Genomic DNA, 17,173 nt, shown 5'->3' with positions numbered 1-17,173 from the left:
AAGGGAAAGAAAAATTTTGCCACGCATCGCAATACTGGACTGTTACTTTAAATATCTATATAACATTGTTATGCAACATTTTATAGCCGTTTCACAATTAAAATTGATCTCCAATAATCCTCTACTTGAATAATAGAGTTAAATGGTCGTTTGGGGATTTTTTTGCAGCTAATAAGTCACTTGGTACGCTTGCTGAAATCTGAGCACACTCAGCATGACGTTAAAGATAAGTAAATGGTTTTACAGCTGTTTGCTACACTCTGTGTGGGACGGCCGTCTGTTGGTGGTTCATGTAAATGCTCTGTGCTGTAAGTGACGGTGTGAAAGCATTCCCTAAATATAGGTATAACTGCACTGCGCACTTCTCTAGGTGTATGATGATTGCGGCAATAACATTGCGGGTCAACTTGAACACGTAAATATGAACTGGCTAAAAAAAATTATTAAGGTCATACTTTAACCGAACAGCACAAAGACGTAAAGGGGAAAAGAGGTTCACAGACAGTGCCCTGTCTCTGGCCCTCTTTTCACGTCGGCTCTGTTCGGCTTATGTCGAACCAACTTGCCCAAGCTTCCACTTCGTACTGAGGTCCTCAAAAACATTCTCGGTTACTTGTTTTGGTGATAAGATGTTTTGCAACGGCATCTTCTGAAAATACGTTGTTTCTTAGCGTTGCGGCACTCAGACATGGGCTGCGTACACTCTAATTTGCGAAGTCGCATCGCAGCTTGCCAATCGTTTATACAGCTAGTTCAAAACAAACATATTGCAATGTACTGCGAAAAAATAAAATGAAACAAGAGCCGCTTCTGATGACTGTCCTCTTCGCGTCGCCTTTTGTGACAATATACGGTGTGGACAAGGTACTCTTATTTTTATTACTTTTCTAGTCCCTTGTAACGTATGCCCGTTCCAGAAGCCTTCAAATGACACTCCCTAATCGGCGCAGTTAGCTGTAGTTGGCTTCGCCAAGCACCGCATGCTCCACAACTACTGCGAAACCCTGGGACGAGAATGCAGGGAGGGAATCCAGGAATTGCTTTTGCACTCAATACACCCTTCTTTATTTCAGCCTGCATGTATACAACTTGCTACTTCAGTTCGTTGGGGCGCATTTTACCAACTCTGCTACTGTTCAGGAAGGTTCGCACGTTTTTTTTTTTTCTCGTGTGCGACGAATTTCGCCGAAACCATTATGTATCGGAAGGTAGTTAGTTCCCTTTCTGGTCTTGCCATTTTCTTACTGCTCGCATTTGTTCTTCCATCTGTTCTCGTCGCAGGCGATGGTGCCGCGGATGGTGTGCCGCCGGGAGCCAAGGTGGACAAGCGCTGCTGCAACGAGAACAGCCGCAAGGTGTCGGTGGGCCTCGTGATGACGCTGCTCATCGCCGCCTCGTGGGTCGGAGCGGCGCACATGCTCAAGGCTACGTTCGCCGAGAGCAACAGCCCGGCCAACCAGAGGCTCACCAGGGAGGGCCGCCTCAACGTTACAGAGGTGATCAATCAATCAATCAATCAATCAATCAATCAATCAATCAATCAATCAATCAATCAATCAATCAATCAATCAATCAATCAATCAATCAATCAATCAATCAATCAATACACGTGAAACACATTTACCGATATCTGCCTTCAAGGCGTTGGGAATGGCTCGACCGAGTTTTCGGAGGTTGCAAGTAAAAACAGCGAACCAGGCACTGCAGTGGCTCAGTGGTTATTGCGTTAGGCTGCTGACCCGAAAGAGGCGGGTTCGGTGCCTGCCGTGGTGATCGCATTTCTATGTAGGCGAAATGCTAGAGGCCAGTAGTGTGGTGTGTGACGTCAGTGCATGTTAAAGAACACCAGGTGGTCTAAATCATCCGGAGCCCTCCACTACGGCGTCCCTCATAGCCTCAGTCACTTTGGGACGTTAAATCCCCTACATCAAATCAAACCAAGTCAAATAAAAGCGCATCACTTTGTGGGAGGCGTTATTTTTCGATGCCGTCAATACGTGAGACACGAGAATATTATAGAATACGAACAATTTATTGTTTGACCGCGAAAGCTGTTTATGAGACATCCTTCGCTGGCTATTACGCGTAGCTGTTCCACGGGGCGAGAGGAGACGGCGATAGTCGCGGGTGAGGCGCGCAGCGCTGCCATGGAGTTGTAACGCTAAAGGTTCCCGTGTGCTGCGTGTCAGTGCCTGTTAACTATCCCTCCGGCGCCCTACAAACGGCCATCTCTTCTTTTTTTTCACTTCCTCCTACATCCCTTTCCTCACGGCGTGACTAGGCGGCCAGCGAGAAGTGAGACAGTTGCTGGGCCATTTCCTTTCATTAAAACCAATTTTCATTTCCATTTTTTTTACCCGCCGCGGTGGCTCAGTGGTTAGGGCGCTCGACTACTGATCCGGAGTTCCCGGGTTCGAACCCGACCGCGGCTGCTGCGTTTTTATGGAGGAAAAGCGCTAAGGCGCCCGTGTGCTGTGCGTTGTCGGCGCACGTTAAAGATCCCCAGGTGGTCGAAATTATTCCGGAGCCCTCCACTACGGCACCTCATTCTTCCTTTCTTCTTTCACTCCCTCCCTTATCCCTTCCCTTACGGCGCGGTTCAGGTGTCCAACGATATATGAGACCGATATTGCGCCATTTCCTTTTCCCCCGAAACCAATTATTATTATTATTATTTCCATTTTTTTTTAATTAACCCTGATCACGTGACCACTCCCTTGCATTCATCCCGAGCCTCGTCCTTCGTGCAACGTTTGTTGTCATCGGTTGGGACGCGTGGTGTAAAGACACCGCCAAACGCTTCTAAATGGCTCTTTGTATGCCGTGCACGCCTCTGCGTAAGGGTTATAAGTAGTTATAAGGAAAGGAGCGGTAGAAGACTTGCAGAAGGTAGTAACCTGGATCGTATCATCAAGGAAGAGAATACGAAATCAGTGAAAAGGGCACAAATAATAAAAAAGACAACAATTTCGCTTGCTTCAATGAGCTTCGCGACTTGCTCATTGTCGTGTACGCGTGGTCAATTCCTGCTTTTTAATTACGCTGTGCTACTGATGGCAGTTTTAAGATTGCAACCATTTTGAAAAGTAGTGATTAATTACTGCGCTGTATAGGGAGTGCGTTGATGAAGACGAAAAGAAAGGACTGGCGCAGTCGGTCACAATAACAGCTACAACACCACCAGCGGCAAACTGTGGTACGGAAATTTAAAACCTGCCGAAATTATTTTACGTGAGATACCTCCAGGCGAATGATATTAAGTGTTTTCTGGCACATGGAAATTAAGTGAAAGTGTGCGCGTAAAATATCTTTTATATAAAAACATCTTCGCTTCACAACCTGAACCTTGCCTTTCGTATCATGTTTACCGATTGTACCATATTGCCTCAAACTAAATGACCATTGCTCGTCAATGTGTTTTCTGTATATGTGTTAATCAAAAGTGATGCCAGTCACAATGTACACCATCAATGATATTAGAATGGTTGTGTAGATTTTTGTCCAATCGGGTCTCTATGTTGTGCTCGCTTGAATAACCAAACTTTTGCATTTCTTGCAGGTCACGTTTGACGCCCCTTTTTTCACGACATGGGTATGCGCAAGCTTCAACACCTTTTTCTTTCCCATATTCCTGATGGGGCGACTCTGCTCTAGGACAGAAAAGACGACTGCCAAGAATGTGCTCATGTAAGGATTTTGAATACATTCGTTCAATATAACTTTGAAATACTGTTCCTTGGGGTATTTTCTATAGTTTACCACAAACGCAGTGCTCCCTTGATCACCTTCAGACATAGCACTCATGTCAAGATTCATAACACTGTCAATTTTGCGACCACCAAATGCAACCTTATGTCGAAAAATATCGACGTCTTTCAACTCTGAATAATGAAATGTATTTTAGAGGAATACCCAAAGAAGGTGCAAATTTCTAATCAGGAAACAATTAGTCTTTAGCAGCCACCTAAGCTCGCAGCCTTGGGCTGCAGAGGAAAGCTATACAGCTTTCGCAGAAGCTTCACCGTACAAGAAAATTTTGTCCTTGTCCGGGATTCGAACCTGGGACCACCGCCTAATCGGAAGAGTCGCTGTGCCAGCTGATCTAAGCAGGATAGCTGGCATGTGGCAGGACAAGGAACAATTGATCAACAACTTGAGGTTTGGGGAGGGGGGGGGGGTTGAGGCTGGCCAATGGCTTTTTTTTCACAGTTTTTCACCCCATAAGAGCCGAGCAACAGTTGAGGGAAATCTTTTAGTCATTAGAAAACCGAAGAGTACTCAGCGGTACTGGAGATCGAATCCAAAACCTCCCCAAAGCGAGGCGGATTCTACACCACAATGCCACCGCTTCGGTGAGAAAAGGACCTCAGATGGGTTTTACCGCGCATACCAGATTTCGTGATTCGACGCGTCGACTACCCGTTAAATGGGAGTAGGCCAATGACCCCTTTCCCAAACATTTAACCCCTGAAAAGTTGAGCACTAGGCCAGAGGAAAGCTCTCATCCGAAACCATTTAGAACACTGGTTGGTACGTAGTGGCATTGGCGATCGAACCTCGCCCTTCCCACATGCGAATTGTTGATCAAGTCACCCTGGCCCTGCCATCTGCTGGCCTTCCTGGTTAGCTCAGTAGGTAGAGCGCCTGCTCCAAAGAGGCGCTGGTCCTGGTTCGAACATCGGATCAGGGCGAATTTTTCTTGAAGAGCAAAGCTTCTGTGAAATGTGTAGAGATTTCCTTTGTAGACGTATGGCTGCTCTTGAATGAATGCTAATGAGTAATTTCTTTCTTGTCGCAAGCTTAGGTATTCTACTTGACTGTCCCTTGTCGAAGAACACGTTCGTAAAAGGAGTGCACAGTGATTTTTCAAGCCATTTCATAATGCATTCTAATGCACTAAAATTGCTTACTGTAACAAACAGGCGGATGCTTTGAGCGTTCGAGTGAAGTTTAAGCACTGCATGTTCCCTTTAATTAACGCTATCTAAAATTCACTCGCCACCAGTTAGGGCGGCACCAAAGAGCGCATTTCTCGCTGCCTGTATCCAAGAGGCATCAAAGTAGATGACTGACTTCACCTCAATGAGCCCTGTCTTCGAGCTTGCCCTATGCGTTGCGAATTCTCCAATCATAACCGAGTATTAAGTTCTTCATGATACACTTAATTCAATTAAATAATGTGTTAAAAGGTATGAAACAAGCGCATGTCTTCCAGCCAAGGCAGAACTTAGAAAGGTTCGCGAAATCCGTCTTCAAGGGAAGCTACGTGATCACTCACACAATCGGTGCGCGTTACGGATAGAAATTGTACGACCCACAGTAGAGTACTGTTGCCGTACTGTGGACAGCAGAGTAAATTTATTTAAAGTGCTTAATATCATCCTTAATAAACACATTATTCAATAAATTAACGAACAAATAAATAGTTAAATGAAGGTTGTGTGAAATGGTGCTTTCTTGTTAGGCGTGGAGGACTGCAATAAAAGCTCGTATCGTAATGTCAGTAAGGCGTTTATCGCACAAGGGTATCATTTGCGTCATGCCTAATCCTGGTTTTTGTTCCCTCTGCACCACAGAGAGACCCTGACGCAGCTGCAAGAGAAGCGGTTTACATTCTCCCAGTTCTTCTCCCGCTGCGGCCTCTTCTGCCTGCTGTGGGTGGTCACCAACTACGCCCTGGTGCACTCACTCAGGATCCTGGACACTACGGACGTGCTGGCGCTGTACGCGTCAAACGTCTCTTTTGTCTACCTCCTCTCCTGGGTCATACTCCACGAGCAGTTCGTCGGGATCAGGGTAAGGCAGAGAGGACATACTTGACCTTGTATAAATTGGCCCCGACCATGACACTTACAGTTGATGAAATAGCGCTGGGATAAACTGCGAGAACAACGACGCCCACAGTGCCGAGAGTTCATATCGGCGTAGTCAATACCGTTAGTATTGTTGCCGTGCTGATGTTTTTTTTTTTGAGCAGCGGAATGTTACAAGCAGCGCATGTCCCAGAAGAACACTTCAGTCTAGTTCAAGTTATTAAAGGCACTTGGTTGCACGGAAGGGGAGGGGGGTTTTCTGCAAAGGGCAAATGCTTCCGATTCCTTGAGGCAACAAAGAAAAAAACTTTATGGACTTCAACAATCAACTTTATTCCTTCCCCTTTTTATAGAAACAATAAGAATAACCACCACTGAAGCGTATATTCTGCGGTACGACCAGGTGACATGCACCCTAGACATAAAGCAGGCCTGAGCCCTCCACAGAAGCCTTGTGTGTGAGAGCAGGCACATTTATAGATTTTAATCGAGCGTCTATTCGTGTGCGTTTCCAGTGTAGGTAAGCTATGCGACAGCCGGTCGTTGAATACATCAGAATTATTGTGCTGTTTGGAAATCATGTCGTACGTGCACTTCGATTAGAAAAGAGAATATTTATAAGGAAGAATTGGTCTCTTACAACAACACGTATCAATTTTAACGCGCACTAACCAAAATTACCCTTCAGCCAGGTCACGTGTGCAGATGCGACAGTATCAGCGTGAGTGTGAATGAATACTGCGAAGTGTTTACAAATGAATAGAATTGGTTATGAGCCAATGTGACTGCGGTAAAAAGCGCTATTCGTGGCAAACACCTTCTCAGGGCTAGGCCTTCGTAGTTGAAAAGATAGGTACTCATGATATCTGCTCTAAGCTTTCACTTGCTACAGGTGACTAAAATAAAAGGTGAGTTATCGTGAGCCTAATTATTAGTGGCTTCCTCCTACCATGTGCTTTGCAGATAGTAGCGGTGATCCTATGCAACACGGGCATTGCGCTGCTGGCTTACATGGATGGCGTCACAAGAACTATTACGCTTGGCGGAGTGGTGCTCTCGGCAGCAGCGGCCGCCGGTTCCGGCGTGTACAAGGTGAATACGGCTCACTGAATTTGTTTGTATACTGGATTTAATATGCCGCACTCGTCACAAACTTCAGCCTTATACTAAATACCTTTTCCACGGGGATGCCGGAAATTAGTTACAGCGGATGCCAATTGGCAACAAGGGTTGGAAACGCCGATCTCGAAGCGTCGATGGGTATCTGGGCTATAGCTGCTGTATATTAGTAACTATCAAAATAAGTTCAGAAGAAAGTTATGTTTAAGAAAAACCAAATATATGAGAAGGACTGTGATGGGAAAAAATTATTGTTATAAATCCTGATGGGGCTAGGCTTATCAGATGTTGGATGAAGTTTGATGCATAAAGAGAGAGGTGAGTCGATGAAGACTATACATATCACGATCTGCTGAAGCAGTGCATATTTGGGCTGAGCACACTGAGGCCAGACGACTTTCTCCCACTAAGCTCAGTTTTGTAATAGTAGGAGATATTACTTCAGACTTTATTGGTGCGTTACCTGAATATGTAAAAATAATTACAAATGCACAGTAAAAAATAAGTCAGTGGTGAAATTGTATTGTTATTGTTACAAAACAAAATATTGCGCAGAAGAGCTCCCCTCCGCGGTGGCTCAGGGGTTAGGGCGCTCGACTACTGATCCGGAGTTCCCGGTTTCGAACCCGACCGCGGCGGCTGCGTTTTTATGGAGGAAAAACGCTAAAGCGCCCGTGGACTGTGCGATGTCAGTGCACGTTAAAGATCCCAGGTGGTCGAAATTATTCCGGAGCCCTCCACTACGGCACCTCTCACTTCCTTTCTTTCACTCCCTCCTTTATCCCTTCCCTTACGGCGCGGTTCAGGTGTCCAACGACATATGAGACAGATACTGCGCCATTTCCTTTCCCCCCCAAAACCAATTATATATATATATATATATATATATATATATATATATATATATATATATATATATATATATATATATATATATATATATATATATATATATAATATATATATATATATATATATATATATATATATATATATATATATATATATATATATATAAGAGCTCGTGACCTATGTGATATGCCACGTCTGGCAGAAGGCGATTTTAATCAATAGGTGTTCCGGCTGTGACATTAAGAATGAGAAAACTCTGCGCAAAACACATGACCACGAAAGAGTAGATGCTACATCGCGCTGAGACAGTGTGTTGTCTACTTGTTTCTGGTCCTGTGTATTGCACTGTGTGTTCAATTCTAAAAGATGTGCCGACTCGCGCAAGTCTCTGCCTTAACTGAGATCTCACCTAGCTGTGGAGAAATCGCACTCAGAAGCAAAACTCTGCAGTTTCTTTTCATGATAACTGCAGTACCGGAAAGATATAAGAAGCGAGGGATGGGCAATTCTGAAGACGTTCTTGGTAACGGCGCATGTTCTGCGGGATTGAAAGAAACGAGAATTTTCTTTACAGTCCCCAAGCTTAATAGGAACAGTGGTTTTTCTATGAGGCACTGATATGCTTCCCAGCAATTATTATAGGAAAGAACCATGGAAGGTCAGATTAATTTGATCCGCGACTTTGTTCTCAAGTGGCATGACATCACTTTTGGCAAGGTGCTGTCGCCAAGTTTTCGAAAGCTTGGGCTTGTCATGGTCATTACACAGTGCGAATTTCAAGCTAAATAGGTCCAGAAGTCTGTGTGACGTTCGGTGCTGGGCAGTTGTGTTATTTCTTTGGCTGAAGTTATCGCTGCACATGGCAGTTAGTGCGTTTGCGACATTTTATGCCGTCGTGGCGACTTCGGCAGTAAATCACAGCTTGTTACTGGCACATACTATTAAGGTCGAATAAACCTCAAGAACGAAGTGTCAAAGGGCGTCAAAGGGCCCTCTTCCATGCGCTGGCCTCGACCAATTCTTATTGGCCTGCTAGCGTGACAATTCAGGGAGTGGCAGATGAATGGCGATAGTCTCCTCCTTGCACTGTCACGCTAGCATGTTCATGAGAATCAGCCGACGCCACCGGCTGGAAGGACGTCCTTTGTCGAGGAAAAGCCGTTTCGACCTTTAGTTGTATCCGACTATAGAAGCGCATCACTCTGTGTTGTCTTTTTGCATTTGTCGTTTATAGCTCTAACATAAACTAGATGCACTTAAAAACTCTGAGACGTTTTGTTCTTTTGTGGGGTGAAAATCAGCAGCGATAGTAGTATTGGCCCGAGTACTAAACATGCATTCGCAGCGCATAATAATTCGCAACCGTCTTTGAAACAGCCTCAGTAGGTTCATTTATGTGGTTCTGTTTCTTACAATAAAATGAACACGAATAACGAACTTCGTCATATGCGGATGGGTGAAAGCAGAAGATGCTGTGGCTAGCAGACATTCCTCCCTCCGTTTCAACGTTTCTCTGTTCATCCTGCGCAGGTGACGTTCAAGAAGCTCATAGGTGACGTGTCTTTCGGCCAGCTGTCGCTCTTCTTTTCGCTCATCGGCTTCCTCAACCTGCTGCTCATGTGGCCCGTGTTGCTGGCGCTCTACCTGCTACGCTTCGAAACCATTGTCTGGGGCCGCATGCCCTGGGGAATGCTTGCCGGTGCCGGAGCGCTATCTCTACGTAAGTGGGATATAGGCTTAATGAGCACGAGTTTTGCCTCGGTGTCTATACCTGTGCTGCTCAAGCTGGCAGGGACACTTTGATTAGAATGAAAAGAAATAAGGCTTTCAGCATCAAAGAGCCCGGTGGGTTGTAAGGTTCGAAGTTTAGAAGTTAAGTTGAAGACGGGTCATATATATTTCGGCGCACTTGGTAATCCTTTAAATAGTCGCGAAAAACAACAAAGTGACGAAAACGTCCCAATGGGCGACGGGCTGTATGCTCTCTGGGTATGCAAATTTGGCAACAAACGGTAATAATTACACTACGTGCAAAAACGAAGGTGTTGTAAGCAATGAGCGAAAGTGTCTGTTAAGGAATACGTAGGTGTTGCGAAGAGCACGAGTGTTGGTCACTGTCAGCGGCAACAAATTAAACTTGGGCTGCTATTGTACATGCAGAGTGCATCAAAACTAGTCGTGAATGGATGTAGAAGAGTGATGGTTCGGCCTAGTCGGTAATTAACATGAGGTTTTATAGCGCAAAACGACGAAGTGACAAGACAGAGAATGCATGTAGCTCGCCACAGAGACGACCAGGGACAGAACGATGGGCATGCATTGCAGCTAGTGTTTTGCACCAATACCCCAACAGCAATAGTTATTCAGTGCCTGGAAAGAGCGTCCGGAAATATTTCCTGTTTGATTTCTTTTTCGCATCATAAATTTGGTTCTGTTTGCTTTATTTTACCACATATCTACAGCTAGACAAGATACGAAATGTCACAAACATTGTTCAAAGAACATTAATAAGGGATAAATGCTTGGCTGTTTCTTTTTTCCAGTATCCAATTTGCTGGGGAATTTCGGCATCATGTGGACTTTTGAAATATTCCTCACATTAGGACTTGCGTTTGCCGTGCCAATTTCTGCGAGTAAGTATTGCACTACCTTGCAAATATTACACGCATTTCTTTTTCTTTCAGTGCAACACATACCGGAAGAGGTCTGGCAATTTTGGAAATGCAGAGTTTTGTCTTATTCTTCTGTGACTAAGTGAGCAAAGATAATGTCAAAATTATTTTCTGTTTAAATATCAAGAAGTCACCTTCATACAGGTCCCAAGCCTACACTAGATTTCAATCTTCAAAAATATTGTAATTCTCCTGAGGTTAAATGTAGTTAGAATGAAACTAGGCCGATTAAATTTTGTTCCTGACCTTCTAATTAGCTGTAATTGCGCAGATTCTTCCCGACATAATAACCAGTCTGTGAACGGCACCGCACGTGCAAGTGCCCGCAGTTGTTGCGCTTGTAGGCTGAACTCTCGGGCTGTCTTACTTTTTTCTAAATGATATCGATTTCTGAACGTCTTCACGTTCGCTATTCATAGCCGCGCAGTGTAGAGGGTCCGGATATAGAAACTTTTATTTTTGTATTTTCAGCATTTTTTAGCTTGCCACCATAAACTCATATAGTCGAAGACAGCATCTATGAAGTGCGCAGTTCGTTTTTCAATTTGCTCGCGCGTCTGCAGTGTGAAGTTGGCGTCACGTGTGCCTTGCGCATAGCAAAAGCTTAAATTAGGCGGCGCGATGTTGTAGAGCAAACCTCGCATGTCACTCCTTGCACTTTCATGTTACCTCGAGAAAGTCTGAGAGAGGTCAAGAGACATTGATGTTGTTTAGTGCTGCACTTGGCGTCAGCATGGTACATTCCCGTAGCATCTGCCCCTCAGAAGTAGCTATTCTACCATATATATTCACATCTCACCCCTAAAAGATTTTGCTAGAAAAACCACGTCACAGCATAAGTTTTCAAAAAAAGTTTCAATTTCTTTGCCTCAGCGTGAAATGATAGTATAAATTACTGATCCAGAACGACTTCAGCAACTGCTTCGAGATAACGAAAAATAAAAACGGCATATCTCAAAACCACTACGTAGAGAACAAAACATCCATTAACGCTACCGCGAAAGGGACTGGAAATAGTATAGAGATAGTGAACCAGATGTTTATGAAGCTAATGTGGGATCAAAAATAATCTTTAGTATCCGTTACATATAAGCGACATTATAGTTCCGGAACATGTTGGCTCATAACAACACTTTAGAGTTGGGCTGGTTTGTGCCAGATCATGTTAAAGAAAAAGCAGTGCGGAGGCGGGTCCCAGGAGAGAGGCCTGCAAAACACGAGCACGAACAACTGATGCTTCTGTAGTAATGAGCGAAATATAGAGAAGGCAAATACAGGATATCGTAAAAAAAATATTCACACCGCAGAGAAGAAAGCGTGCGAAAGAAGGGGCGGATTTACACAAAGAATCAAGCTCGAGCAAAAGCCTCTTTCACAACCAGTACGGCCACAACCTCACGCTTGTTTACAAGCAACGCCGACATCGGTGTGCTGCCAACGCGAACAATGAAAGGGAGTTTGCAGACTGAGCGCATTCTTAACATGGAACAAGGGGCCTATTCGGTCTGTAAGTGATCCAAGGCGCAAGCGACGTGCTGACAGCGGCGTTGTTTGTAAGGAAGCATGAAATTGATGCTGGGCAGGTTGCGAAAGTGCTTTTTCTCCGCCTTGATTATTTGTGGGAATTCGTGTCCTTATCTGCATACTGTTGTGATTTGTACGATGTTGAATGCATGATTTCTTTTCTTGTGTCCTTATATTTCGTTGTATGCGAAATGAACATGAGTTGTCAGCACCTGCTTGTGCAGCGTGTTTCTATCCGTTTGTTATTTCAACGCTGAGTTCACAACGTCGGCAGTTCAAAAGCTCTGGCGCGATAAAGTACATGATAACTAGTGATGAGAAAAACTGCGAGAATTTTTGCCGTCCTCTTCAAAGAAGACGGGGCCACTGTACCCCAACCATGGCTCACTGCATCAACAAATTCTAAGCTATGGGATTTAAAATCCTAAAGCAACGCACGGGCTATGTCGACGACGTAGTTGATGGCTTCGTGTTAATTTAGAACACCTGTTAATTCTTTAACATGTGTGGGCGTAGTGCAGCAAATGTGTGTATTTGTTTCTCTAATCTATCGAAATACGGCTGCCGCACCCTGGATCGAACCCGCAACCTTCCGTAGCCTAACGTCAAAGCCACTGAGACACCTCAGCGGGTTCCATTACATAGACGATTCCAAGGTTTACATCAACATTGGTCAGAGGAATCTCCTAAGGTGATGGAGTAGGGGTTTCGAAAAAGGGGTTAATTATTCACTACCATCCACGGAAGCGCAGGCTTACGGCTGTAGATGAAAGCTGCACAACTGCCTCAGAATCTTCGTAACTAAAGAAAAATTCGTCCCGTTCCGGGGATCGAACCGGAGCCACCACTTTTACGGTGCCGTCGTTTGTTTCCTTTTTTTTTTTCTCTCACGGTATTTAGTAGACAGGTCAATGTATACGTTCAGCAACAAGGTCGGCTGTATGCATGTGCTATTTAAAGTCCAGCGAACTAATAGCATGCGCTGCATAACCATTACGGAGAATACTACTTAGCACAGAACACCTAGAGTGGAGGCAAGGAGAGACAGCACATCAGCAATAGCAACCAGCCCGATGGAAAGCCGCTTTAATCATAAATGCCTGTCAACTAGACCATCATTCCACTAAAATGTGCGTAGGAGGGGGGGTCAACAGGTTCAGCACTGCGGCCGAAAATGCGTGCTATCCACATGCTTTGTAGTGCAGTAAAAAAAAATGTTAAAGCATCCATGAGCGTGGTGCATTGCCATCAGGTATCACAAGCCGTAGAGATTTAAAACGAAGTCTTTGTACGCTAACCAGGACGACTGGTAGATGGCATGATGATACCGAAGTGATGCTAACGGGTAGTCATTCTCTTATTTCAAGGATTACGTGCTGAGACTTACGAAGATTACAGGGATACATAGGACAGATTTTAAAAATCACCCAATCGCGTCCCACTTGAATAACGTTCTCACTTGGAGCAGGCGAACGCGTGTACTTTTCAGTTACAATGTAAAGCAGTTAACACCGAAGGCGTTTTCTTCGGAGAAAGTGCCGTATACCTTGTCGCTGTAAAATCCCTCAATAATTGTCAGCCTTGAGCTCTAAATCTTCGGCACTTAAATAGAGGGAAAGAGAGAAAGAGAGAGAGAGGAAGATAGTACTGCAATATTCTGACAAGTACAGTCGTGAACGAATGCTCCGCAAAAGTCCGAGTGTGTGAATTGAGATGACTTTCGTTGACAACTGCATGCCACTCGACAAAACAAAACAAACATAGCCCCCCCCCTCCTTTGTTTTCGTTCGCCCCTCAAACTTATGAGTAGCAGACGCCTTCTAAGTAGTAATGCTGTTGTGTACTTATTGATTGTATGATCTGAAATTCGCATCTTGAATACATAATCCACTAATCAGCGAGCGCAATCAAAAGCTGTGCCGGTTTCGACGCGAATGTAGTTTGGAATGGAGCAGTGGTATTGCATCTTCACACTTGGAAGGTGCTTAAAAAGCGACACAGTCAATGGCAATCGCAATACCTCTCTTAACTGAAATCATTTTCTGGGCTAGTTGATTAATTAGAATGAAGTTAAAAGCCCCGAAAAAAAGACGAAGACGGTCAGGATCGAAACGTGACTGTACTGCCGCTGATGCACAATTATGTGGCTTGCTTGATAGCATATATAGAACAGCTTGTAGTTCACTTGCAGTGCTGTCGATTCTGTCTGCCTCATCTTTTTCTTGCTACTCCCTTATTCGACGACCTCTCTTAACTTTGCCATCGGACAAAGCGAGGAACTCCCTCAAAGTGAGTCAGTGAATATGCTTCATTGAATTATTAGTCATTGAGCTGGCCTATGTGAGGCTTGTCGATGGTACGGGCTCCTATTTCAGGGCTCCGCTGGCTTCGGAACGCCTCGTGGCTCTTCAGCCAGGAGGATCTGGTCCTCTAGGTCTGAACTGGTCAGCGGTGCCTCCCACTGATCTCTATTTGGATTGGTTATGTGAGGTTCTAGCTTGAGTAATGCACACTCAAATGCTATGTGGTACTGGGTTGATGTTGACCCGCACCATGAGCATGTGTCCCTAAAAACTCCCTCAAAGTTCCTCATCATCCTTTGTTGTCTGTCACTACGCAGTTGTGGACGTGTACATCTACGAGGTGATATTCGAAGGCATGAAGCTGGCCGGAATCTTGCTCATCCTCATCGGCTTCATGCTCGTCCTTCTGCCGGAGGACTGGCCCGACTACCTGACCATGATGCTGCGCTACCGGCGCAGCAACCGTCGGCGGCGCAGCGCCGCCAAGAAGCCTACACCTCAGGACACCACCACTGGACACCGGTCCCGCTTGCGTACGCCGTCGGGACGAGTCAAGTAGCGCTTGGACGGGTTTGAGCTCGGAGACCTCCTCAGAGTTCAAATCCAGAACAAGCGACTAGAACAGACGGCGCACTTCAGCGTCGACATGGCGAGCACCGTGTACGGCGGTCAGAGGACTCCGGACAGCGAGCGCCACGAGTACATCTTTTAATGACTTCAGTAGACTGCGTACACATGCGACCACGGCGTTATTTGTGCGAGACATTAACTGACGTGCGAGATAGCGGCTGAAGCGAAGCCTCGCCAGTGCCGTACCGCATGATTTTTCAGCCTGGAAAACGCAGGAACAAAGTGTCGTGATAATAAGGCTTCTTGACTCTGCTTTACTGCCACTGAACTATGCTAAGATGTTTCTTCCTGTGGTTTGTGTTTCGGTGGAACAGGATCGAAGGTGAACAGAAGAACTTTTCAAAGGTGCGCATTAGCTTGAAGTGCAACCTGTGAAAAGGACTCTTGAGTCCGACTTCTATGTGTGTGTAACTTATGGGGCAGTAAGAAGACGTTATAGTCTGAACAAACGCAAGTTTGGTTGATTAGGTGGCTTATACTACTAGACTGTTGGAGAGCACAGACCACATAGTTTTCTGCGGATTGGATGATTCGTCCTTTTTCAGTGTAATTTTATGTCATGGACCACATGTTTGCAGTGAAGTGCATAGGTGTCTAGCGTGTGATTTTGGCGTTATCACTGACAGCCAGCACTTGTTTCATTTTCAGATACCGACACTAGTGGGGATGTTTACGTCTTTAGCACGAGAGCAGAGCGGGCTACGCCAGCACAGCCTATCTGTTTTGCCCGGATTTGCCTGACAGCATCTGTAAAAAAGTCATCACCTACTCAGTTTAGTGCATTGGGCTTTCCTTCAAGCATTCAGAAACTGCAACTCCTGTGATAACTGAACATAATTTTACGAGCATTACTGCGGTGATTTTTTTGGTGAAGCTAAATTGTGGTGCACTTGCAGACTATGTAAAAATAGAACTTGGGATTTCAAATAATTATTTACTTCTCTGTTCCTGCATGTATTGCTTGCTGATACAAATTTGCGACTTTCGGATACCCTGTATACTGCAGGAAATCCTGATTGACTTGGGGAAAACTAGGACAGTTTTAAATAGCTAGTAAATAAAACTTCGATCCAGTCTGAAGACAGCGATTCATCAGCAGGTGCAGCAAGTTTTCATTAGTTAGTATCGAATTTTCTGAAGTCTAGACAGGAGGATCTCAATACATTATGCAGTCTGGTGATGACAGAAAGTAAAGGCTCGTGGGTCCTGATCATACATATTATTTATTTCCTAATCTCTCTCATTTCAATTCGTCACTCATTGCTCACAAATGCTGCCTGCATCCTTGAAGAGCAACATGCACATAAGTGTGAGTGTGGAAGCACTTTTTACATCACGAATGAAATAAAATTTCAATATGGGTGTGCGTCGATATTAAACAGGGGTCATAAAGTTTACGTTCATTGGATGGTGCCATTGTCTATTGTCGTGAATTCGGTGTCTTCGATTTCATTTTTTTTTTCATCTGTAGCTGCTGCAATATTGATTCAGCAGAGGAGCTGGGAAAGAGAACAGATGCCCGTGTGCGTTTTGTGACACAATTAGGGCATGATGCTTACGCATGTATTTCTGCGTGAAGACGACGTAAGTTACGACAATCGTCGTGATAGAAAAAAACTATTATCTGGAATTATTATTTTCATACTTGTGCTGCTCGGCGCCGTGGAGTGGTCTGTCGGATGAAGATTTCACTTATGTCCTTCAAAAGCAAGCGAGCATTCTCTAATAGTTCTACATATCCAACAACGCCATAACTTCAAAGCACTGGAAGCCCGGCCTTCAGACAAATTTTCAGCGAGATTTTGCTGCAGATATTTGCTATTAATGATAAATAAATCGCCAGTTCTTGACGTTATAGTTTAAAACATTTTGCATTATCGGCAAGAAGGGTTTTCTGCATGATAAAGCACGTACTGCATAGCTCAGAATCGCAGCGTTTTCCCTACAGCGAGATAAGTATAAACTTGTCTACAGAACTTAAAAGGTAATGTCCCCGCGGAAGTTCCTTATGTCACAAATACGACTTGAACTCTACCTTCTTTGTTCCTTACTGATTTTCGTATCAGTGCATTTTTTTCAGATATTTTTCTCTAGGTAGACTTTCTCTCCTCTTGAATGATACAAGGGAAGTAAACGCGCTGCTGAGAGTGAATGGTTTAATTTTTTGTGAGATGCTACCAGTAGCTGCTATCATATAATAAACCATGTTTTTACTTTTTATTTCTTTCAAAATTAGCGTGGAGCGCTACGAGAAGGTTAA

At 44.5% G+C, this 17,173-nt stretch overlaps 1 protein-coding gene across 3 annotated transcripts in view; it reads left to right on the top strand.

Moving 5' to 3' along the window:
- The window catches only part of LOC144128635 (solute carrier family 35 member F3-like), a 216,255-nt gene extending 199,195 nt beyond the window's left edge, over positions 1–17,060 (top strand). For all 3 annotated transcript variants that reach the window (XM_077662176.1, XM_077662177.1, XM_077662178.1), the window contains 7 exons: positions 1,282–1,496; positions 3,560–3,687; positions 5,577–5,796; positions 6,777–6,905; positions 9,315–9,504; positions 10,328–10,417; positions 14,601–17,060. In XM_077662176.1, coding sequence (XP_077518302.1) covers positions 1,282–1,496; positions 3,560–3,687; positions 5,577–5,796; positions 6,777–6,905; positions 9,315–9,504; positions 10,328–10,417; positions 14,601–14,842 — 1,214 coding nt within the window. In that variant the 3' untranslated portion in view covers positions 14,843–17,060. The remainder of the gene's footprint in view (positions 1–1,281; positions 1,497–3,559; positions 3,688–5,576; positions 5,797–6,776; positions 6,906–9,314; positions 9,505–10,327; positions 10,418–14,600) is intronic.
- Positions 17,061–17,173: the final 113 nt, after the last annotated feature.

The sequence above is a fragment of the Amblyomma americanum genome, chromosome 4, assembly GCF_052857255.1.
Source record: "Amblyomma americanum isolate KBUSLIRL-KWMA chromosome 4, ASM5285725v1, whole genome shotgun sequence".
Classification (NCBI taxonomy): domain Eukaryota; kingdom Metazoa; phylum Arthropoda; class Arachnida; order Ixodida; family Ixodidae; genus Amblyomma; species Amblyomma americanum.
Note: the sequence above shows the minus strand (reverse complement) of the source record. Positions and strands in the feature narration are given on the sequence as shown.